The following is a 24,841-nucleotide window of genomic DNA, read 5'->3' as shown; positions in this document are numbered from 1 at the left end:
AAGATGTTGGGACAATGGCGCAGGGAAGTTTAATTTCTTTTTAAGAATTTAAATTTATGAATGTCAAATTTCCTGTTCTCCCTATCCTATATTTAATTCCCAAAATACATAAGGGGGTGAGCCCCATACCAGGCAGGCCCATTATATCAGTATGGGTGAAAAAGCTGGTGAATATGTAGATTATTTTCTGCAAGATATAGTGAAAAGTTTACCCAGTTTTGTAAGGGACACCAGCGATTTTTTAGATAAAATCAAAAATCTAAAATGGAATTCCAACATGCTTTTAATGACATTAGATGTAGAGTCGCTCTACACGAGCATTGATAATTCACAAGGATTGGCAGCAGTAAAACATTTTTTGGCCAATAGACCGATTGAATATTACGAACATAACAAAATCATTGTCTGCCTTATTGAATGGTGCCTCAATAACAATTTCTTCTTGTTTGGCAAGGACTTGTTCAAACAGCTGAGAGGAGTAGCGATGGGGCCTGTTTCTCCCCCAGCTATGCGTGTTTACACGTCGGCTGGTGGGAGGAACAGGTCCTCGCTACCCAACTCAAAACGTGGGTGGATGAAAATATAAGTTGTTATCTGAGATATATAGATGACATCTTTATCCTATGGCAGAGAAATGAGGATCAAGCACTCAAGTTTGTACAAGATATCAATACACATTCTTTGAACTTGCATTTTACTGCTCATATACATAAACACGTATGCAATTCTTAGATGTAGAGGTTTATCTCAAAAACTCCACTATTGAATCTACATTACATAGGAAATCCACCGCCGGTAATGCCACGCTTCATGCGACTAGCATGCATCCGAAGCATTTAATATCCAGCATTCCGTATGGTGAAATCTTAAGATTAAAAAGAATATGCAGTTCTACTGATGATTTTGACTCTTGCCTTTAGAAATGGTCTCTCGATTTAAAGCACGAGGATATACTGATAAAGAACGTAAAACAGGCTATTGACAAAGCTAAACTGAGATCCAGAGAAAGTCTTTTTACAATTAGCAATCCAGTAGATATTGTGGCAGAAGTACCAGGTGAAATAATCGGTCCTATCTGCACTAAAGAGTGTCCACAGTTGATAACTACCTTTAGCAGCGAAGATAGAAAATTAAAAGCTATTATAAAGAAAAATTGGCCTATTATACTGACCGACAATGTGCTTAATTCCAGACTTCCTCAGATTCCTACTATTACATTTAGACAAGCCAGTAACATGGGTACTGCCTTGGATAAGGCATCCTCAGAAATGAAACATGATACATCCTGGCTCCAACCGATCAATGGTTTTCGGAGATGTTCTAGTTGCAGAGCTTGCAAGTTTGGACTAAATGCAACTCATTATTTCACTCCATTCAGTACACAAGAAATACCTATTACCGGACATTTCAGTTGTAAAACCGAATTTGCTGTATATGTTTTGACTTGCACCTGTGGCTTGAATTACGTTGGAAGTACCAAGCTACAGGTGCATGTCAGAATATTACAACATCTTAGGGCCATCTTACATAGTGACCTTGCTTATCCGGTGGCCCGCCACTTCAAAAGCACACATAACAATGATGTGGCTTGCTTAAAATATTTTGTAGTGGCGGTAATTCCAGAATTAAGAAGGGGTGGCAATGGGGAACGTTTGTTAAGGCAACTAGAAACTAAAATGATTCTGGAATTTGACAGCAAGTGGCCTAACGGTCTTAATAAAACAGAAGAGATGCACAACTTTCTGTGAAAAAATTCATTTCTGTCTTTTATTAGTTATGCTGCCACAATCTACATATCTAATATAAACAACTTAATAGTTAGGTTCCCTATTATTAAGTCCAATATATCTGTTTATATATTTTTCATAAGACAATCTGATCGTGCTTACTTTTTGATACCATCTTTTGATATTGTAATTTATATCCAGTTTTAGACTATTTTTGTACATATTTATATCCATTTATAATAATTGTTGATGATTTCTTTGTCCTATTTAAATTTTATACTGTTATGAATTTTAGAAGACAGTGATTTTAATGCTTTTAACAAATTTTATCTCAGGGACCTGAGATATTATTGTTAGTAATATTGATACACTTCTTAAATCATGCAGTATGCACTTTTGCTTCTTTTTGCACGTATTTTGCACAGTTCTTCTTTTCACTTTGAATTAATTGCTGCTTTGCCAATTTTGCACTATTATATTTAGATATAATTCAAGTGAATCTTGTAAAGAGTATTGCCATTATATTTATATTACATCTACAGTAATAAAAAGAAACAATAGATGTATTTTGGATGGTATCGCAGTTCATGTATTATACAAACAGAATTTAAACGGACTGCTTTCCCTCTTATATAATTATATATATTTTGATATATTGTTTGCAGGCTGCAAATACTAAAAAAATATATAATAATAAATAAATAATGAATAATGGCAAATTATATCTATTTAATACTCTTAGCTACTCAAGATTCACTTGCTATGTAATTATGACATGTTACATATCATGAATTATTCTGAAAGAAAACAAAAACAAACCAAAAAACAAACATAATGAACATGTATGTCTTCACTTTCCATGATCATGTGATTGATGATGTCATGGATAGGGGTGTGTTTCACTTTAGCATACATAAAAAAGCAACTAATTTTATTGACCATTACAGTGTGAACAAGGGCGACTAAGCCCGAAACACAAAGCTGTTGTTTGTGGTGGGAAAATAAATAAGATCGTTCCTGTACCTGGTGGTCCGTCTCCTTCGTCGCCGGCGTTGCATGATTGCTTGCTGGAAGTTGAGAGGAGCTTGTTTGTTTATAAATGGAACTGTAGTGATCTTCATGTCAATACAGAGAGCCTCTTTTCAAGACTGAGGGAGAGAGGATACCAAGAAACAACACTAGACAGAGCAAGAGAAAAGAGCAGAGAACGCAATAGACAAGATCTACTTAAAGGCAAACAAAACGCTGTCTGTGATATGAGTAAAACTAAACCTTTCGTTCCCAGACTGATCACAGGATTTAACAAACACCACAAAGACTTACGCAAAATCATGTACAGACACAGGCCCCTTATCAGATCTGACCCCACAATTGGACCTGGTTGCGCAAAACTGCCACAGCTAACTTTCCGCAGAGCGACATCCATGCGGCAAGAATTAGTCAATTACGCACCAACCCAGAACAAAAACCCATTGTGCTTAATGGCAAAAAATGGCTTCTATAAATGCTCGAAGTGTAAGGCCTGTCAACACGGAGCCAACACTAAAACGGTAAACTTCCCATTTAGGAAAACACCCTACACAATCAGGGAACACTACTCATGTAAGACTGATTACGCAGTTTATGTCCTCAGTAGTACCTGCAAAAAACTGTATGTGGGCAGTACCATCCACCCGGTACACGTTAGAATACTGCAACATTTGCGAGCAATCAGCAATGATGATCCAACCTACCCTTTTGCCAGACGCATAAATGCACACCAGAGTGGAAACAAGGAGCACCTGACATAGTATGTAATCGATAGTGTAGCTCCAAACCCAAGAGGGGGCAACAGATTACAAACGTTGAGGATGCTAGAATCCAAATACATTATCCAGTTAAACAGTAAAATACCGTATGGCCATAACGCAGACGAAGCACTTAGTGTCCATCTGTAATTCTGCCCTCAACAAAAGCCATAATACCTGAATTTAAACCCCTCGCGCCTCATACAAATACCCATGCAGCTGTATAAACATCTAGCTTCACCATCCCATTTGATTTTAACCCACAAACAAAACAAAAGCACCTGTAAATATCTGCCACCACCTCACCTCATGACATTAGGACAGTTCACAGCATAAGGCTACGAAAGCACCAGAAATGTTGCCTAAATTACCTAACAAGAGCAAAATAGGGAGTCCCCAAACCTCCCCCCCCCCACCGCCCCTCTATCTTGCAATTCATGGCAAAGGTAAAGTGGGACAACAGACCCAGACCAATCACTGGGCGGGTAAAACCAAAGGCTCATGGCTGACCCACGACAATTACAGGGTGTTCGCACAACAATGTCCCGGTAGAAAACCCTGCCCACATGGGCCACATTTTTTGAAACACGAATCTAGCGCCGGTCTGGCAAAGATGACTCTCCGTACCATGCACCAGGAGTACAATTTGTGTCAAGGTCTGATACAAACACCCAATACCGTTCTGGTTACATAAAATCCAAGTAGGATACACACAGATAGATATGGCGACAACATTATCTACTGATGGCTAAAAACACATAGACAAATATATTAGTCAAACCGGGACCCACCCAAGAGGTAGAAAAAGCACAAACAGCCACATCATATATCTAAACATCACACAGAGACAAACTTAAAGGCCCGCACCCGAACACACCGCCTGAACCTTGCCAAATACACCAATGAAGTTCGTATTCACAGTAAATGGGAGGGATAACAACATCATAATACGTAAATCAATAGCGAGATTAGTGATAGCCTTGGTCTTAATCAGGACACACTCACCTTGCTTAGAGCCGAATACACACGTGGAAAAGCACACACATATGTCCGAACCTTACAGAATGCTCATGCGCAGTAAGAATATATACCGAACAGATGTGTTCTTCCATGTCTATAGTAACAGGTATTGTGAAAGAAAACAAACGGAGCCAAAAGAGCGCACAGCATAGAATCCCAGAGGCAATAACACTAATTTGGGGCACTAAGAAGCATCTAGACTAAGAAGGGATTATAAATACAAAATGAAAAAGTATTCGCATTATTTTTTTGAACATTTATTGTGCATGACTTGCAAAAATTATGGTTTAAACTTTTATGTCTAGTAAATGCATCACATGTCAGTTTTGTCGTTTTTGTCACAACCAATGGGTTATCATGTATCACTATAAATACGGCGCACATTGTTGGTGAAACCAGATGTAGTGAGCAAGGCGACTTGTCCGACGAAACACGTCTGGTCGTCTTTCTTGACATTAAAGACCCTTGATTACGAATCCCACGGAGTCGGTGCCTGCTTTCTGAAACGGTTGCAATACAGGATTGGTTTTATATATATATATATATATATATATATATATATATATATATATATATATATATATATATATATATATATATATATATATATAATATATATATACAAACATCCTATCTTTCAGACTTGGGGGTAAAATGCCTTTTCAGAAGTTGGTCTTTTCAAAAATTAGATCAGTGAGTTTATTTGTCATGGTTGTATATGTCATCTATTCTAATAATCCTAAAGGATGCTTGCTCAATCTGCCCACCCATTTCTTTTCCTTTCGTCCCAACTTCTTTTGATAGCTGCTTCATATTTTATTAAAAGTTTTTAATAATTTGTTTTCATAATTAAAATTTTATTTTTACGCAATGATGGGTGTTTTATTTTGCTAAGAAAAGAAAATAAGAACATATGTATAAGTTTGTCTTATATTTTTTCTATTTTTTCTGTTTTAGATCTATGACAAGACAGTGACTTATTCAAATATCCTCTATATTCCCCCTGACGATACAAGTGGCATTATAATAAGTAGTAGCCTGAGGTTCAACTTCTCATGTACATATAACCGGACAATGCAGACCAGCCTGCTCACGGCACTACATCCCACTATGGAGTAAGTATTCATAGAAAATGCTGAAGGCAGAAAGGAACAACTTCCTCTAATGCATTAATGAATATTGTTGATCTCTTGTTTTTTGTTAAATATTTTTACTCTGGGTATCCTTTATGCCCTTACTTTCTCTTTCTGCTCTGTTCTGTTTTGTTTCTTTACATTATGTTTATATGAGGCAATATTCTATGGCAATGTGGGCACTTTGCAGTATGCGGAATGAAAAGGAGGGTCTTTCCTGAAGTCTACTGACAGTAGTTTTCCAAGACTGGTAGCCGATATTTCTACTACTCAATAATAAAATACAAAGGAAAATTACTGTGATTGATCACTCTTAAAGGAGACAGCGACAAGACATGGTCAGCATGACTCAAAAGTGAATATGCAATGCAAAAAGAACATTTTTATTCAACAGATGCCTATGAGAATGCTTTAGATTGTGGAGGTAGGTGCAATGGTAGAAAATCTACAGGTAGAGTATCCACCTGGAAGATCGGTACCGTAGGGAAGTTACTTTTTTTTCATGTGGATACTACTACCCACAGATTGCTCACCTGCTCAATAGATACTTTAGTAGCACCCCCTCCTAGGCGGTAGGTCTGAAAGAGTAGTAAGGCCAGGAAATCCTGATGTATTGAACAAGCAAAATGCCCATCCTTTCTCACTATCCGATCCAAGCAATAATGCTTTGTGAATGTGCATATGAATGGGAGATCTGGTCACCTTGCAACATATATCTGCTATGGGCACTCCTGTGGGCAGCGCAAGGGTAGAAGTCTTTGCTCTGTTGATGAGCCTGAATTCCTTCTGGTGGATTATTTTATAGCAATGCAGAGGTCAATCCATAGAGATAGACTCCTCTTTTAGAAAGCCTTGCTCTTCTTGTTGCCCACATAACCAACAAAGGGCTGATCTTCAAATCAATTAAAATCAAACAGTATTTGTAAAGCGCTGTTAATCACCCGGCGGGTATTGAGATGTTGCCGGTCTTAGTCGGAGAGCCAGGTCTAAAGTGCGTTACTCAAGTCTGATAGTGAAGGTGCAGTTCAGAGGTGTAGGGAGGGTCATTCCAGGACTCATTGTCAAGGTAGGAAGTCAGTTGTCTGGATGGTTGGTAGAAGGTCAGTATATGGTTGAAATATTCAGGTTCGTGGTTGTAGTGGGCTTTGAAGGAATGGGTTAACCTTTTGAACAGGCATCTCTTCTGGAGAGGGAGCCAGTGGAGGCTTCTGAGGTTGGGGTGATGCTGGTCTATTTGGGAAGGTTGAGGATGAGTTTGGCTGCAGTGTTCTGTATGGTGTGGAGTAATTTGAGGAGCTGTGTGGAGGTCCTAATGTAGCTGTATTTTCGTAGTCGAGTTGGCTGGTGATGAGGCCTTGCATGGCTGTTTTCCTGGTGTTCATGGGGGTCCATCTGAAGATATTAGGGAGCATTTGTGGGGTGTGGAAGCAGGAGGAGGTTACTGAGTTGACCTGGTGCTGCATTGAGAGCTTGCCATTCAGGATGATCCAGAGATTGCAGGCTAGGTTGGATGAGGTGGGTGTGGGTCAGAGTTTGGTGTTATCCCATTGTGAGGTGTTTCTCCCCAAGATAAGCACCCCCATCTTGTCCGAGTTCAGCTTTAGTCAGTTGGCCTTCATCTAGTCTGCGACATTTGTCATGGCCTTGCTGAAGTTAGTTCTGGTGGTGGCCGTGTGCTTAATGAGTGAGAGAATGAGTCGGGTGTCCTCCACGTTGGAGATGCTGTTGAGTTTGAGGGTGTGTACTACATTGGCCAGCGGGGTCAAGTATATTTTGTGAAGTAGGCTGAGGGTGGAGCCCTGGAGGACACCACAGATGATACTCTTGGTTTTGGAGGTGTAGGGCTATAGGCGGATTCTCTGAGTGTGTCCGGTGAGAAAGGATGCAATCCATTTGAGGGTGTTTCCCTCGACTCTGATGTGGTGGAGTCTTCTCATGAGGATGTGTTGGAAGACAGTGTTAAAAGTCACTGATAGGTCGAGGAGGATCAGGGAAGCTGTTTCTCCTCGGCTGAAGAGGGTTCTACTGTCATCGGTTGCAGTGATAAGGGCGGGTTCAGTGCTGTGGTTGGTGTGGAAACTGAATTGGGAGGTTGTTTCTTTCCATGAATTGGGTGAGCCACCGGTTGATAGGCTTCTTGAAAACCTTGGCAGAATAAGGTAGCAGCAAGATTGGGCGGTAGTTCTTTAGGTTTCTGGAGTCGGCAGAGGACTTCTCCAGGAGGGGGTTGATCTTAGTGCATTGGGAACTTGGATTTGGAGATGGATGCATTGAGGATGTCTGTGACTGTGCTGCTGATTTCTTTGTGCCACAGGTTGAAATGGCTGGCGGGGGCAGGGGTCTGCGGGATCTCTGGAGTGAGTGGAGGTCATGATGGCTGAGGCGTTGATTTGCACAAGTGACTTCCATGCATTGAGTAGGTGGAGGTCTGAGGTGCCGGTTGGTGTCAGGGAGTGGTCAATGTCTGTGAGTTGTGGCTTTTAAGTTACCGTAGATGTTGATTATTTTGTTGCGGAAGTGGTCAGCCAGGGTACTACAGAGAGCTTGGGATGAGAAGATCCTGCTCTCGGTGGCTTAAGGTAATTAGAACTCTCTTAGGATGCTGAAGAGTTCCTTGGTGTGGTTGGTGCTTTCTTTGATTCGAATTGATAGGGCATCTGTCTTGGTTTCTTTGAGGTGATAATGGTATTTCCTGAGGGTTGCTCTGAAAGTGACAGGTCAGTGAGGTTCCTGGTGGATCAACATCATTTTTAGGTCAAGCCTATAGCAGCACACATGTGCTGCAATAGGAAAACGACCTTTTGGAGCTCAACACAACTTTTCACACATGCATGCGTGTGTTTTCTTTTTGGCTAACAGCCTATTGGCCTTTGTGTGTGTCATGTCCCTCCTTTGCTCCGCCCATGGCCTGTTGCTTGCGGTTACCCACACAGGCACCATCTGTTTTGAATTATCGTACCCTGACGCGTGCGCAATATGTCAAAACAGATGTCTCGCTATGGTGCGCGCACCACTCGTGTGCTTGTTCTCTCTCCCCTCGAAATTGGGATGTTTTTGTTTCTCCATCACTAGTGCTGACTCCCACAGTTTTATCTCACTCCCTGGTTGTCCTTCTCATTCTCTCTTTCTCCCGTGCCGCCTCCCTCTCCGTGTCTGCCTCCCACTCTCAGATCGCGCCTTTACAGCACCTCCCAGGACTAGTGGACAAGGCACATCTCATAAGTGCCTGTTGCTTGTTGTGGACTGCCCTACAAGTCCTGTGATGCCCCTCTCTGCCTCACCCCCGGTCACCTCCTCTGCCCCCTGCAGTCTGTGCCCGGGCTTTGATCGATGGAAGCCTGCTGGGCTTTGCTGCTCGCTCTGTTCCTCCTGCTCTTCTCCTCACGGCTCTCTATATCAGGTCAGTGCTGCTACTTTTAAGCTCACTCCATTTCTGAGCCTGCCCAGTGACGCGCATTGTACACACTGAGTGCAGAGCGCTTCATTCATTCACTGTATGCGCCCAGCAGTCACCACCGAGCAGAGAGGGTACACAGCCTGCACAGGGGACGCAGCGTACCTCTGTGGGCACAAGGACTGCTTCTTCGATGCGTCTGCACACCGCATAGCAGAGCACCATACCTTGCCATGCATGGGACGGGAAGCACTACATGCATAACGCTCCCCAATATATAGAAGGAACCACACATCAGAACACCACACCTTGCTATGCACAGGACAGGAAACACTACTTCCATAACCCAGCACAACAGATACAGAGTGCCTAAAATACTTTTTTTATAACTTTTCAACATGTCGCACAGCACCCACGCTGCTCTACAACATAGCTTAAAGACACTGACAAAGCCAATAGCTCTGCCTAAACAGTTACAAATCCCCAAAGGTGAGACCTATTGGCTATACTAATACTTGTTCTAATTGCTTGCATTACCTGTTTGGACCCACAGAGTTCAGGGGTGAACCAGCTGACATGTCTGCTGGAACTGCTGGTGGTGACTGGTTTTGTGGAGGCAACTGTGTTTGCGCAGTTGGAGATCCAGCTGGGAAAGGTTAGGATGTCCAGCTCTAGGTTGCTAATGATCATGGCCCTGGTGATGCTGAGAGCAATAGTCTACAGGATCTCTGTGACTTTGTTCCATCTGTGGTGGGGGTGGTCGGGAGGCATGGTGGAGGAGCCGGGGGCACCTGCAATGGTGCCCCCGGCACTATGCTGTAGTCGGTCCACTTTAGCTCGGAGACATGGCTGAACTTGACTCTGTAGCTGGCTGTGAAGATGGGGTCAAATGTGTATCCTGCGATATTTCTTATGCTCTCCAGGAGGTTGATAGAATTGGTGTCTGTTGGGTTGTCCAGATGGAAGTTGAGGTCCCCAAGGAATATGTTGTGTTTGGATTTGATTGCTACAGGGAAGATTAATTCAGAGATGGCTCTGCAGAAGCCAGGGCGGGGGCCCGATTGTTTGTAGTAGAAAGTTTCTCTGATGGTTGTTTGTGGGTTGGTTCGGATTTGGAAGTTAAGGTGTTCCATGATTGGTGTGATGTCATCTTCGGTGGTTGTGTATTGGATACTGTCCTTGTCGATGATGGAGATGCCTCATCCGTGCTTGTTGGTGCGGTCTCTGTGTATCATCTTGTAGCTCTGGGGCTTCATCCTGTCCATTTTAAAAACTGACCACCCTACAAAGACCAGCTGGTGTATCCTTTCCTCCTTTTTGTGGGATGAGGTGAATGAAAAATGTGAAAAGTGTGATAGACTGCCCAAAATTCAGTATCCACTTTAAGTGCTGAAGATCATCTTGTCCCAGTGACTACAAGTAACAGGCGTAATGAAGCATAATGACACACTACGTTAATGTGACAGCCATCCAGTTTTCTGAATCATAAGCTGCAAATTTCTGCTGTGTAAGCGCTCAAATTGAGACTTTATCAGTCGCAGAAAAATATATTTTAATGATAGGATAATGCAGGGTTCTAGGGTTCTTAAAGGTATAGAGGTGTTTTAAGCTTGTTGTACTATTTATACTGCAACACCACTTCATGTTTTTTATGTAAAGTTGACTTTTCTAGCCAAATAGACTGCTATTTTTTCATTTTATGTAATTTGTTTAAAATGAAATCAGCAAATCTTGCTGTTTATTTTTATGGAATGGACTAGGAAATATGAAAAATTATGTGTTTTCCTGGATTTTGCACATGCTCAGAGATATCCTGACTTTTATGAATATCAGAAGACATCTCGTGGTGAAGAACTACTTGTATAATATGATGGCAAGTCCTTTTCGCACCAAACAATCTCTTGCCACCAAGGACATATGAGAGAGCCAGTCAAAACTGTCCTGTGATCCAGCCAATGTGTCATGAATGCCTTTGATCATGACACAGTTCTTTCATTCCTCAGATGTATGACTTCACATTCCCTTCTGTTAGATCAGCACCAAAATCACCCTAATCAGGGTCTGTAACACCCTCTGCATCAGGTACTTCATCTGGAGTCGCGTAAGATGTTCTCAAGCCTCTTTCCTGTCCACTAAACCAAATAACATTCTAAGTTTATTAATCAATACATTTTAACCCCCTCTCTTCTATGTAACCTAAAACTTCTTATTTGTATATGCAGCAACATTACTGGACCATCAGAGGATGGCTCTGGATCAATTACTGCCACCATGGCCGCCTTCAAGTCCAATTCCTTCAATGATCCAGTCTTAGAAAACGACACCCTGAAGGTGGGCACACCAGTCTACATTGGTATTTCAACTACATTCCCTGATGGAGACACATTTACCCTAAGGGCAGAGCGGTGTGTTGCTGCCCCCAGCATCAACCTGGGTGATCCCAGCATTGAACTCATATCAGGCGGGTAAGTGACCATTTCTCAATACTCACCTACCTGTCTCCTCCTACAATAACCTAGTCGGTCCCTGTGCCCAGTGAAATGTGAGCACTTTAGCATGATTACAATGCAATTAATAGAAGACCCTGAATATCAGCAGCAAATGGTATTGATAAATAAAAAAGAGAGGGAAATGTTAAATAAAAATAGAAATCAAATGACAGTAAAATGAAGGTAAATACATTTATGCAAATATTCATCAAGAACCTATGCGTGTTTTGCTTGGAATGTGAATAGACATGAGTATGTTAATATTGTATTATGTGCATGATGGCGACTCGCATGACACAGCGCCCTCTTCTTAAATGATAGTGGTGAATCCATTCTTCATGGGAAACAATGGAGTATATGTTTGCAATCTTATTTAATTTCAATTCATTTAGGAAACACAATACATGACTTCACAGTAGAGTGTGTGTATGTGAGTGCTTCTGTCTATGTCAGCACATAGAGGTCCATGGTAAAATCTGACAGACACTTCACCATACCTAACTGAAAACACTTGTACCCAACTGTTTAGTACAGCCTACATGTTTTAGGGGGTGTATCACCCCAAACACCTCCTCCCTACCTGAAGCTATGCTCCTGGTCAAGTATCTGCTAAGGGATTGGATGGTATATTTATACTAGTGATGGGGGATTGTAAACAAGGCTGTGAACTGTTCTTCTATGAAGAAACTAATTGAGTTTTATGAGACCTTCATCTAAAAGGAATTCCTCACATACGGACCATGGGTCCCAGTCAATGTCTGATGAAATGAAATTTATTTTACAGAGTTTGAAAATGAAGCATCATAAAATAGCACCATATTGTCCTAGGTTCAATTAATTAGATGATCTTGTTAACTGTATGATTAAAGAGTATCTATAAATGGTCTGAGTCAATGCTTACAGTGAATGGGATGATTTGCTAAATATGGTATAGGATTCCACATTTCCCCCATCCTGTGACTGTTATATACCCTTTTGTATGCCTTAGAGGAAGGGAATCTAGTACTAATCTGCACCATCATCGGGTTAATAATAATTGGTAAGTGCACGTAGATAAGGACGACATAAAAAAAAGGCAACAGAAAGATAAAAGTAAGCATGGTAAATTGTAAAGTGTAGGAATGCTCAATTGAAGAGTAGGGTATGTCGTTAAAGTTCAATGGCCTGAGCTTAATGTGAACTAAGGTACAGAATCTTAAAGAAGTGCAACGAATAAAAAAGTGTAAAACATGTTTTATTACTAGATCATGGGCAGGACTGGAGTAAATTTGCAAATAATATTGTCTTATTCCCTCCTGTATACTCTAAGTCAGAAACCTGTTGTGCTCTCCTCAGTAATGTTCTATAACTTTTAGTTCATTATGCGCCTGTGAGCTACTTGAGGTGGAGTGACTTTTTTTGCCTTAAATCTCAATAAACTTATTTTGACAGAAACTCTGACTCTTTATTTAATGCCCAGTAATGGGAAACCAAGCAAAATCAAAAACAATGCAGCGGAATGGATACAGCAATAATTATTTCAATAAATGATGGAAACCTAAGTTAGTCCATCAATGAGAAGTCATTCTCAAACCAACCGATTATCTTAATTCAAGAACACACTCAAACTGGGTTGTAGATCTGATGTAAGTCATTATACATCAGTTTTTATATATCTATATGTTTTTTCATCACTTGTACAATACAGATTTTTTTACAAAGACATAAAAAAAATATACATACAAACAATACATTTATATATCTGAAGACAAAACAGAATCCTTGGGACCCTAATACTGGTATTGCTGCGAAACAAACTTAGAAGAACAGAAAATATACAGTTCGTAGTTCACATTAATCAAGATAACCCTTGTCTCAACACCTCTCAGGGTATATGTTATTGCACCCTATTGCACTATTGACAGGTGTTACAATTATTTCTGTTCACACATAATTTTAAATAGTAAAGGGCTTCTTTTTATAATAGGAAACAGCTGGATAATTTCAGGTCCCATATATGTCCTTACATTATGAAGAACACATGGTATCTGTACTTGAAAAGAGAATTATCAAGGACAAACACTCTCATTTATTCTTGTGTAGGCTTCATCATAGGGCCTCTCCTTAACCCTTTAAATGCGCCAGTACGCCAACGGCAGTCACGAGCATTACCTCGGTAGTGCTGCCCACGTCCGTTGCCCGATGCGGCCCTGCCCTCACAATCGTTCGCCCGCACCGTGGCGGAATTGCTGCTGCGGTATACGGGTTAAGTTAAACCCCTTGCAGATGATTGTGGTGTGGGGTAGGACTCCCCACAGTGTACAGGGGAATACTTATGAGATGGTATATGTCATGGTGGTGCTATGTCAGCAGGTCACCCGCATACAAAAAACCAAAATGGCTGATCAGACCAATCTTCACAATTTCCATCCAATCTCAACCATTCCTACACTGGCAAAACTCCTGGAGAAATGTGTTCACATCCAACTTTGTAGATTTATTGAACAATTTAAACTCCTTGACAAATTCCAACCAAGCTTCAGGCAAGGTCATATCACAGAATCTGCTCTTATTCATATTGTGGGTGATCCACTATGTACGCTAGACACAAAGAAATCATGCCTTTTGATCCTACTTGACCTTTCGTCAGTGTTTGACACAGACAAACATGATACTCTCATCTGTCTACTGGATCACATGATGGGGTTATCAGGGATGGTGCTTAACTGGTTTTCTTCTTTTCTACACAATAGATCCCAAAAGCTGAAGGTTACTCAGTCCCTGTCCAACCCCTCTCCACTCACCATGGCTTACATAAGCTTTAGTAGGAGGTCATCATGTGCTACCCTCTTTTTTAGAATTCCTCATGCCCCCGGGACCTGGCCCACTTGGGGGCTAAATCGTTTAGTAGCAGGGGAGGCTGCGCTTCTTTTTTAAATGGTTTTTCAGCAGAAGCCGTGGAGCCACATGATTTCCACAGAAAAATAAATATAAAATTATTTTTTTTTTTGCTCTATGCAGGGTAACCAAGATGCCTAGCGTGGCCAGGGTATTGCTACCCTACCCCCTTCTCTTTTTTTAACTGTTTATTTTGAGTCCCAAGATGGCTCCCAAAACTTTCTGCTTCAAGTGTTGGAAGCCAATCACATTTTAGCAATGGCACTGTTGGGTCCTTGGAGGATCCATGTCCCTATATTTACAAATTCTCATTTCTTTTAATATCTCAAACTCTACTGAATGGATTTACACCAAATAACAAAAAAGATTGTTTTTGGACCAAAAGCTACCTTTCTGCCAATTTGGTGTCATTCTGTCCAGCTGTTCGGCTGTAGTCGAGACTAATATCTCTATGCGAATTAACCTGGGAAAAATACTTTTTGACCCCCCTTTTCTTGGCCCCTGCTTGATGGATCGCCTTGAAACTCTCCATGGACAACAAGAATCATGGTATACTTTTATGAAGATTCGTCAACCAACATCAACGATATAGGGAAGTAAATATGGCCCTAACTATAAATAACTACTGGCAACTAGAGAGAAAAAGAAAGATTTAACGTTGTACTATATGAAGTCCATATATATATATATATATGTATAGAGCAATAGTTTGAAACACCGACTTTCACATGGTGCTATACATAAAGATAATTCATTTCTGTATCTTTACCATTCTTTTCTTAATTTTTTGGGATTTTTTTTAAATGTTTACCTACATTTCTTTTTTTTATTTGATATTTTTTATATATATATTTGTGTGTGTATTTGTGCATAAGTATATATACATATTTATGTGTATATGTATGTTCACTGAAAAAAACATAGGTTTCCGACATGTTATAGTTAGGAATTAGCATTTAAAAAACCTTAGAAATCACTGAAAAAAACAGGTTTCAGAGGTGTTATAGTTTTTTTTTTTTTTTTTTTTAACAAACTTTATTGTCGCCAAGGCAGTGATACACAGCTTCAGGCCTACAACCCGGAGGCCGGCCGCAGGTAAAATCGGGGTCAGATAATAATGACAGACTACTGAAAAACAGCCATGTGGCCGACAACCCTGAGGTCCGGCGGCAATGCAACATTCTGATAAAGGCTGACTCCAAATAGTACCCCTAAGTGGGCGACAATCCTCCCTAATATGGAAGAGAGGTCTCCCTCCCCCATCAGCAGTCCCACCCCGGAACTAAAATAAGCGATAGCCAAGATGATCATCGCCCTTGTTCATACAGAAACACTGGCTCAGAAACAATTAAAGAACTCAACCCCCTCCCCTCCCGCCCTCAAACCCGCCAAAACTGCCTTTAGCATTCCTGCAAGTTGTGTGTCCATTACACACCCCTGACGCCTCAACTGCTACGGTCATAGTTTTGCACTGCCTCAGTCCGTTCAAAGTCGCCCGTCACCTCCGCAAGAGGAAGTAGATAGCAACCCCCAAGCACCTGGAAGCCCCGCTACAGCCTCAGTCTCAGGAAATGCGTCAAGTCTGCTCCCTGTCGTGATGTAGTCTCTGCAGCTACCAGTGTGCCATCACCCACCTCCCGCGACTCTTCCTCTGCGCTCATTGTGTTCAGGTGTGTCCAATACAACCCCCAGAACTTCTTAGGTCGGGAAGTTGGAGGAAGCAGTTCGCTATAATGTTCTGTTTGTGTGCAGCAATAAATCATGTCGTGTGCCCATCTCTTGGTGGTCGGGGGTGGTCCCCATATCCAGCGAATGCCACTACTCGCCTGCCCATCAACATGCCCATATCCGCCAGTCGTCGCAACGCCACCGGAAGTCATTTAGAATACCCCTATAGAGCAGGGTGTCGTCTGCATATGTAGAAACTATGATTTTGTGAGCTGGAAAACTAACACCCTCATGCCAATGGTATTCGCGCAGTGCGCAAGCCAGTGGCTCCGCCACCAGCGCACAGAGCAATGGCGAAAGAGGGCACCCCTGTCTGGTCCCCCTGCCGATAGGAAAGCGGTCCATTACCAGGTCCCCCACTGGCAGCCTCGCAGACGGGCCATGATATAAGGCTCCGATCATTTGGATAAAGGGCTCACCCAGTCCCATACGCCGCAGCACTTTAATCATAAAAGTCCACTCAACAGAGTCAAAGGCCTTTTCCATGTCTAGGAAGACTGCTATAGCTTTCGCCTCTTGTTTTACATGTTGAACCACCCCTAGGACCGTCCTAACGTTATACGTGAGGTTGCTATTGGGGATAAAACCCGCTTGTTCCAGGGCAACTAACTCGGGTGCTAGAAGAGCCTGTTGCGTAGCCAATACCTTGGCATACAATTTGGCATCAACATTCATGAGCGAGAGCGGTCTGTTCGAGCTGCATTCATCGGGAGGCTTAAGGATAGTCACCAGCAATCCCTCCCTCATCGATGGTGGCATGCTGCCCTCCACACAAATGTCATCAAACAGTGCGAAAAGATGCAGGATCAGGTTTTCCTGGAACGCTTTATAGAAGCCCACAGTGAGCCCATCGGCGCCCGGAGCGCCGCCAGAATGCATGCTCGCCAAAGCTTCCACCATCTCGTCCTTGCCAATAGGCATCATTAGGAATTCCCGCTGTGTATTTGAGAGCATGGGTAGTGCAATGTGTTCTAGGTATTCAGTGATGTCATCATCCACGTTCCTGCCTTTAGCCGAATACAGGTTTGAGTAAAAGTCTCTGAACCGATCAGCTATCTCAACAGTCTCGGTAACCACTCCACCATCCGCCGTCCTCAACTCCGTAATCTGTGTCTTCCCTCTAGGGCCTTTCAGAATTTTCGCTAGCAGAGAACTCGGACGCTCCCCCTCTCCATACGTCCTGGCCACTGCGTATTTCCCCATATGGACCTCCCTGTCCGCTTCCTCGTGGTATTCAGTAAGCAGGCTCTTAATTTCCTCGAGGACCTCTGTGTTTGGGCTAACGCGCTGCCTTTCCTCAAGGGCGGATAACTGCTGCTCTAGGAGCGACAACCGTCCCCTAATTGATTTGAGGACACTGGAGTGTTTGGACATCGCCATGCCTCTAATATATACTTTAAAAGCCTCCCATAGCGTCTGGTAGCTATCCACCAAACCCACATTTGTGTCGAAGAAGACATCAATGTCCTCCGCGAGCTCCCCTCGAAACTTCTCGTCAAGCAGTGAATAGGGAGGGATACGCCATGTGTACGGTGGTATGATTTTGGTAGGCGAATATAGCTCCAAAAGCACTGGGGAGTGGTCCGAGAGGGTGCGCGGCAACACTATACAAGACTTGATACTACCCAGCAATGCTGGCGTCGCCATCCAGTAGTCAATCCTAGTGTGTATATCATGAAATGCGGAGTAGTGTGTGAACCCTCCCCTCTCAGCATGTCTATTGCGCCACACATCCTCTAGATCTAATGTGAGGAGCTCCCTGCTTAGCGCCTGTGCAGCTGCCGATGGCTTACGCAGGGGGCCTGCAGACCTATCCAACGCCGGGTCAAGTACCAAGTTAAAGTCTCCCCCCCACCCCCATAGCATTCGGGATGAAGCATGAGAGCGAACTGCAGATGCCAATGTGTTATAAAAAACCGGAGAGTCAAAGTTGGGGCCATATAAATTGACTACCACAAAGTCCCACCCCCCCTGTGCTACACCTGGGATTGACATATCTCCCCTCCGAATAAGCTTTCAAAAGGGTCTGAGTCAGTGTGGTTCTCGGGTTAACCCAGGTCAGGACTCCCCTTGAGTGTGTCGTAAATCCAGCTGCCGGCAAGTGGGTCTCCTGCAGAAGAGCCAGATCCACCCTATGACGCTGAAGATAGCTCAACACTCTCCTAAGTTTACGATGGTGGTTTAAGCCTCCGACGTTCCAAGTGAGGACTCGCAGAGAGGGTGCTGGATCATGACCACTCGGTACGCTATTTGCAGACATTCTTATATAAGAAACAATATGTTTGAGGCAAGATCAGGCGTGCTCTAGACAATGACAGTATGTGTGAAAGGCATCTAAAGTTTCTTCCCCCCAGATTGAATGCATCCAAAGTTAAAAAAATAACTCCTTCCCCCTCCCACAGCAGACCTCCCCCAACCTGGCCTGGCCGACCCCCTTCCCGCCCCCTCCCCCTCCCATTTTAGACCCAACCGTAGAAAGAACAACCCTATGGTGCGTTGCAAGCTGGGGCCAAGTTCACCTAGAACCCATAGTATCTTAGACATGCACAATGTGCTCCGAGAGCCGCACCCCCGCTACTGTCGTGCCCTGTAAACCAGCACCAAATGAGCGTAGTAATAAAACAATATAACAACCACTGCATGTATCAATCCCCCACCTCCTCCCCCCCACCCAGAGTCCCAGTTTTGGATGAGCAATATGCACAGCATAACTACTAAGCGCAAAAAACCCCAAGTGTCTCACCGTTCTCAGCAATGTCTATCCCCCCCCCACAATGCAAAAACAAACATCAATTGCAATACCAACTTGTGAGACGGGGGCATCTCAATCAAGTGCTACCGCCCAGTCTGAAGTTCAGCTACTCCTGTTCATCTAGCCGGCTGCTGTCCTCTCCCTCCTCATTCGATCGACCCACATTATTAGATTGTTCCTTGGTCCAGCTTTTTATTGCGCGCTGGAGTGTGGCGGTGTCCGTGAATATGTGTGAATGACCCTGACGATTGACCCTGAGTTTCGCCGGGTACAGCATCGCATAGTCCAGGCCTAGGTCTTTCAGCTGCTTCTTGTACGGAATGAATGGCTTGCGTGCCTCCTGCACCCTGGCGGTGAAGTCCGCGTACGAGGAAATGGACGAACCGTCATATTGCAGGGTAGGTTTGGATCTGGCCAATCGTAGAGCAGTGTCCCTGTCCCGATAATTAAGCAACTTCGCTATGATAGGTCGGGGGGGGGGGGTCCCCGGCCGTGGTCTCGGTCCCAATGAGCGGTGCGCCCTTTCCACCTCAAACATTGCCGAAAAAACACCCTCACCCAAGAGAGTCGTGAGGAGTTTCTCCACAAACGCTTCCATAGGTCCTGTTGAAGTGGTCTCCGGCAGACCCGTGATTCTGAGGTTACAGCGCCGGGAACGGGCCTCCAAATCCTCCGTTTTATCTTGGAGCGTTTGCATGAGCTTATCCAGTTTTTTGTGTCCCGTATCAAGTTCCATCTGGGCCTCCTCCACTTCCGTGAGCCTACATTCCGACATGTCCAGTCTTTCCGCATGCTTATCTATGCGTTCTGCCATGCGATCCATCCTGTAGGTTAAGGCGTCAATCTTAGAGCCCAACGAAGATATACTCCCCTGTATCCCCTTCTCCATGGACATCAGGAGAGACTTAATGTCCGACCCAGCCGCAGTCTCGTCTTCCAATGGCGCAGTCGCCTGGTCCACCCCCGTGGCTCCCTGCAGTTGTGAGCGCCTCTGCGAGAAAAGAAGCTTGCTCTCGGTTTTGTCCCCTTGAACCATTTTCTTGGGTCCAATCCCCAGCAGGACACGTGGAGAGTCAAAGAGTTGCGCTTCCCAGCCAGCTAGTTGGGTGCACCAACAGACTCAGACCTGCCAGGTTTCGCCGTTGAGCAGTCAAAGAGTTGCGCTTCCCAGCCAGCTAGTTGGGTGCACCAACAGACTCAGACCTGCCAGGTTTCGCCGTTGAGCAGCGTAGTGCGCAGTACCAGGGCTGAATCCTAATCTAGCTGCGGTAGTTCCGTCCCAGCACGCTGCACTCGCTCCCAGTGTCCAACCCTGGTCGGGCCCGTCCGCGCACCGCTGTATATTCCCAGTGCGGTCCTCGTGCATTCGTTGTAGTGAAGGGGGGCACCTCGCACCAGTCTCGTTGTGACGCAAGAATCGCTCGGCCTCACTTTCAGCATCCCCTCTATAGGGCCGCAAGATGTATTCCCATCGGTTGTTCGTTACCTCTGTGCAGCTACAGGGTAGGGTTTGCGTTATGTCCTGGCATCCTTCTCTGTGCCGGTGCTGAAAACGATGCAGTGCACCACCCTTCAGAGTCTAAGCTTCTGCTTCCGCAAGGAGCCCAGGACTGCAGCAATTGTGATGGCTCACCGTGCCCTCTCGCTGGTCTCTGCCCACCTCAGTTCCCGTGTCGAACTTCCAGGGGGCCAGCAGTCACCTGCAGCCAGATGGTGCATGGGGGGTCCGCCGCTGCCTTCCCCCAACCACCAAATCCCAGTCCGAGTGATGTAGGGTCGCCGGACCTGGTGCCGCGCATGTCCCACCCGCCATTGAAATTCCTCAGATATAGTTAGTTGTACTAACTATAATGGGTGCGCCCACAATCCACTGCTGATGATGTCACATATTACAGTCATTCATGACATGGTCAGTGACATCACTGAAGACATCTCAAATGACATCACCGATGACGTCTCTGATGACATCATCCAGTGAATGTGGTTTGGTCCGCTATATAAATAAATATTATATATATATAGCAATCTGCATTGAAGACTTAGCGGATGTATAATTGTGTGGATGAAGGATTTAGTAGCACTGTGATTGACTGTCTAAGTGACTAATTTAAAGTGTCTCACTAAATATATGGGATAGTGATTAAACTGTGTGAATATCTATCACTCTGTCTCTTGTTGTGTAAACTACTGCATAAGTTGGTTACTCGCTATTTGAAAGTCTATATTAGTTATTAATTAGTTACGTGAGTATTTGTATGGTAGAGTGAATGTGTGTGTGGGTGGGTGGGAGGTGTTTGACTGTCCAAAGATGTATAAATAGTTGATTTAGTAGGTATATGAGGGGCCGTAGTGGAGATTAAGCAAGCTATTGCCCAGAGTTGCAGAGTGTGACCCTGTGATTCGAGTAGGCACCGGAGCGAGAATTGTCGAGTCCGTGGAATTTTTGAGCCCGAGACCCGCCGAGGCGGGGAATCGAACCCTGGTCCACGGTCGATCTCAGCTTCCGGGTCTGCCGCCTCTAACCACTGAGCCACGCTTCTCCACATAAGACTCAGTGATAGTGTGAGTGACTGTATGGAAAACAGAATACTTGTAATAATGATTTTATAACACACTAAGTATGAGTGGATACTGACTGGGGAATAATAGGCCTGAAACACAAGTGTGTAGGTGGTTAGAGGAATACATCCATAGTCCTTAGGAGTTTGTACCAGTTCATGTGTTAAAGTCCGGGATCACTGCATGAGTACTTATGTACTGATTGAACGATTAGAGTAATATAAGGAGAGACACTGGGTAAATCTATAATTGGTTGTGTTTTACTGCAGTGAATGGATTAGTACATAGTGCTGATAGGGTCACTAGAGGAGCGCAAGGGGAGTAACAGGGTGTTTGCAGGAGTGCATGGCTACTGACTGAGGAATTGTAGGCCTGACACACAAGTGTGTAGGTGGTTAGAGGACTACATGCAAAGTGCATAGGAGATTGTAGCAGTTCATATGCTAAGGCCTGGCTCGCTATATGAGTACTTGGATACTGACTGAATGATTACAGTAGTATAAGGAGAGACACTGGGTAAATGTATGATTGGTTGTATTTTACCTCAGTGAATGGGTCAGTACATGGTGCTGAAAGGGTCAATGGAGGAGTGCAAGGAGAGTAACAGAGTGTTTGCAGGAGTGTATGCATACTGACTGGGGAATTGTAGGCCTGAAACACAAGTGTGTAGGTGGTTAGAGGACTACATGCATAGTACATAGGAGTTTGTACCAGTTGATGTGCTAAAGTCCTGGATCACGTCATGAGTACTTATGTACTGATTGAATGATTAGAGTACTACAAGTAGAGACCGTGGGTGAATTTATAATTGGTTGTATTTTACTGCAGTGAATGTATTAGTACATGGTGCTGAAAGGGTCACTAGAGGAATGCAAGGGGAGTAACAGGGAGTTTGCAGGAGTGTGTGGATACTGACTGGGAATTATAGGCCTGAAACACAAGTGTGTAGGTGGTTAGGAAGAGGTGTGGCGCCGTGGCTAGGGCAACTGACTCCGGAATCTGGGGATCACGGTTTGATCCCTGGCACCGGCGGCAGGTTAGCCCAGCACCATGTGACTCTGGGCAATAGCTTGCTTAATCTTCCCGACGGCCCCTAGCGCCTAGAGACCCTTATGGATGATTGTGCGCTTTACAAATGTGGATTATTATTTATTATTGTTAGAGGACTACATGCGTAGTGCATAGGAGTTTGAAGCAGTCCATGTGCTAAGGCCCTTGATCACTGCATGAGTACTTGGTTACTGACTGAATGATTAGAGTAGTTCAAGGGGACATGAAGTTACCGAATGCTTCTCTGACAATGGTTGCCTAAATGCACAAAGTCTCACAGTATGATTCTAGAAAAGCAAGACTATTCCCTGGATTTTAGCAGAAGAGACCCACCAGTCTGGAAGGTGTTAGGTGGCTGCATACATTCTACACAATTCCCTACAGCACTGCTACTGTGCATGCCTTGCTCATTCTGCGAATGCATAAGAAATGACTGGCTTCTAATTCTACCAAAGCTTGAGAACAGGATAGTTTTTTAGGCAGTTATTTGTTTGCAAAGATATGAAGTACCCAAATGCTTATCTCACAATGGTTCCCAAATGCACACAGACTCACAGTGTGACTCTAGACATGCAAAACTATCCCTTGGACTTTACCAAAACACATTCACTAGTCTGGAAGGGGTAAGGTGACTGCACACATTCTACATATATTTCATTGATGCACTTTAGTGTGGAACCCTGACTCATTTTGCGAATGCATAAGCGATGGCTGGCTTCTAATTCTACCAAAACATGAGAACAGGATAGGTTTGTAAGCAGTAACGTGTCTGCAAAGACAGAAGTACCCAAATGCTTCTCTCACAATGGTTTCCAAATGCACACAGACTCACAGTATGATTCTAGACAATCAATAGTATCCCTTGGACTTTACCAAAACACATTCACTAGTCTGAAAGGAGTAAGGTGACTGCGCACATTCTACATATTTCAGAACTACACTCTAGTGTGAACGCCTGACTCATTTTGCGAATGCATAAGCAATGACTGGCTTCTAATGCTACTAAAACTTGCCAACGTGACCAGTTTTAAAGCAGTTATCTGTCTGCAAAGTAATGAAGTACCCAAATACTGCTCTCACAATGGTTCCCAAATGCAGACAGACTCACAATATGATTCTAGACAAGCAAGACTACTCCCTGGATTTTAGCGGGTGAAACACATTACTCTTATTAAAAACAAAGTCACCACATACAACCCCTCACGAATTAATAACTCACCTTTTAAATTGATTTATAGATTAAGAAGTATGTCAGTCACACCCCAGATTTTATTATACAGAATCTCTGTACTTCACTGCTTTTAGCAAAACCAAACAAATGGCAGACTTTTCTTCTCAATCTGCACACATATACATGTAAATATCAAATCACATTGCTCCCCACATTAATTCAAAACCTAACACACATTTCTATTGGTTACACATTTCAACTCTTTCCAATTGACATAAGTTTTAACCCTACCCCCAATCTGCTTACTGCCTGTTACCATAGTAACAGTTCATGAAACACTCAACTGAGCACACAGGTCACAAATTCAGCACACAATGTTGCTAATCCAAACAGCAAGTGTGCTTGACTTTTCAAAATATCACCTTATCCTATGTAATGTTCGTTTCAAACAGTTTTTGTAAACCGATAAGAATCATGCTTTTAAAAAACAGAAACATGCACCCTACTTTTCAGTATAGAATGTTCTCAAACAACCAATCATTTATTTTCTTTTTTCAAAACTGCATCTTATCCAACATTGTAGAAAAATCTTAGTTATCAAACTGCCGTTTCACATACAGACACCTTCTGAGTGCATCCAGACCTCCCTTCAATATGCTTAGAGTGTGGATTGTGGGACACAGCTATATTTTCTGAAGCCAAATGTATGCAGAAAACAGAGACATTGACAAAAACCTAGCTTTGCCAAATGTAGACATTAAATGGATTGGATAGAGAGGATTAAAGTGGTACCAATTGATGCCATTGGACACATCCTTTTTGCATCTCCAACACCCTGACCTCATAATTGTGCACTTTGGTGGCAATGACCTAGGCACTTTGACTTGGGTAGGTCTGGAAATGCTTATGAAGGATACCCTTGGAGAATTGATGTCACTTTTCCCCAAACTGCCTTAGTCTATTCTAACATATGCCAAAGACAGAATAGGAACTGGACCAATCAATTGTGTCCACAGATTAAGAAAGCTAGGAAACATGTCAATAAAGCTGTTTCTGCTTTTCTCTGAGATTATAGGATGGGGTCCATTTACCACAACAATCTGCATTTCAATATGGATGGCATCTACAGGAGAGATGGTGTATATTTTACAGGT

At 43.4% G+C, this 24,841-nt stretch overlaps 1 protein-coding gene across 1 annotated transcript in view; it reads left to right on the top strand.

The window, feature by feature from the left end:
- The window catches only part of LOC144826944 (uncharacterized), a 203,670-nt gene that overhangs the window by 153,322 nt on the left and 25,507 nt on the right, over positions 1 to 24,841 (top strand). Inside the window, exons 4-5 of the mRNA XM_078685406.1 lie at positions 5,492 to 5,649; positions 11,284 to 11,526. Of these exons, the coding sequence (XP_078541532.1) occupies positions 5,492 to 5,649; positions 11,284 to 11,526 (401 nt within the window). The remainder of the gene's footprint in view (positions 1 to 5,491; positions 5,650 to 11,283; positions 11,527 to 24,841) is intronic.

Source organism: Lissotriton helveticus, chromosome 4_1, assembly GCF_964261635.1.
Source record: "Lissotriton helveticus chromosome 4_1, aLisHel1.1, whole genome shotgun sequence".
NCBI classification, from domain to species: domain Eukaryota; kingdom Metazoa; phylum Chordata; class Amphibia; order Caudata; family Salamandridae; genus Lissotriton; species Lissotriton helveticus.
This window is presented reverse-complemented; position numbering and strand designations above follow the sequence as displayed.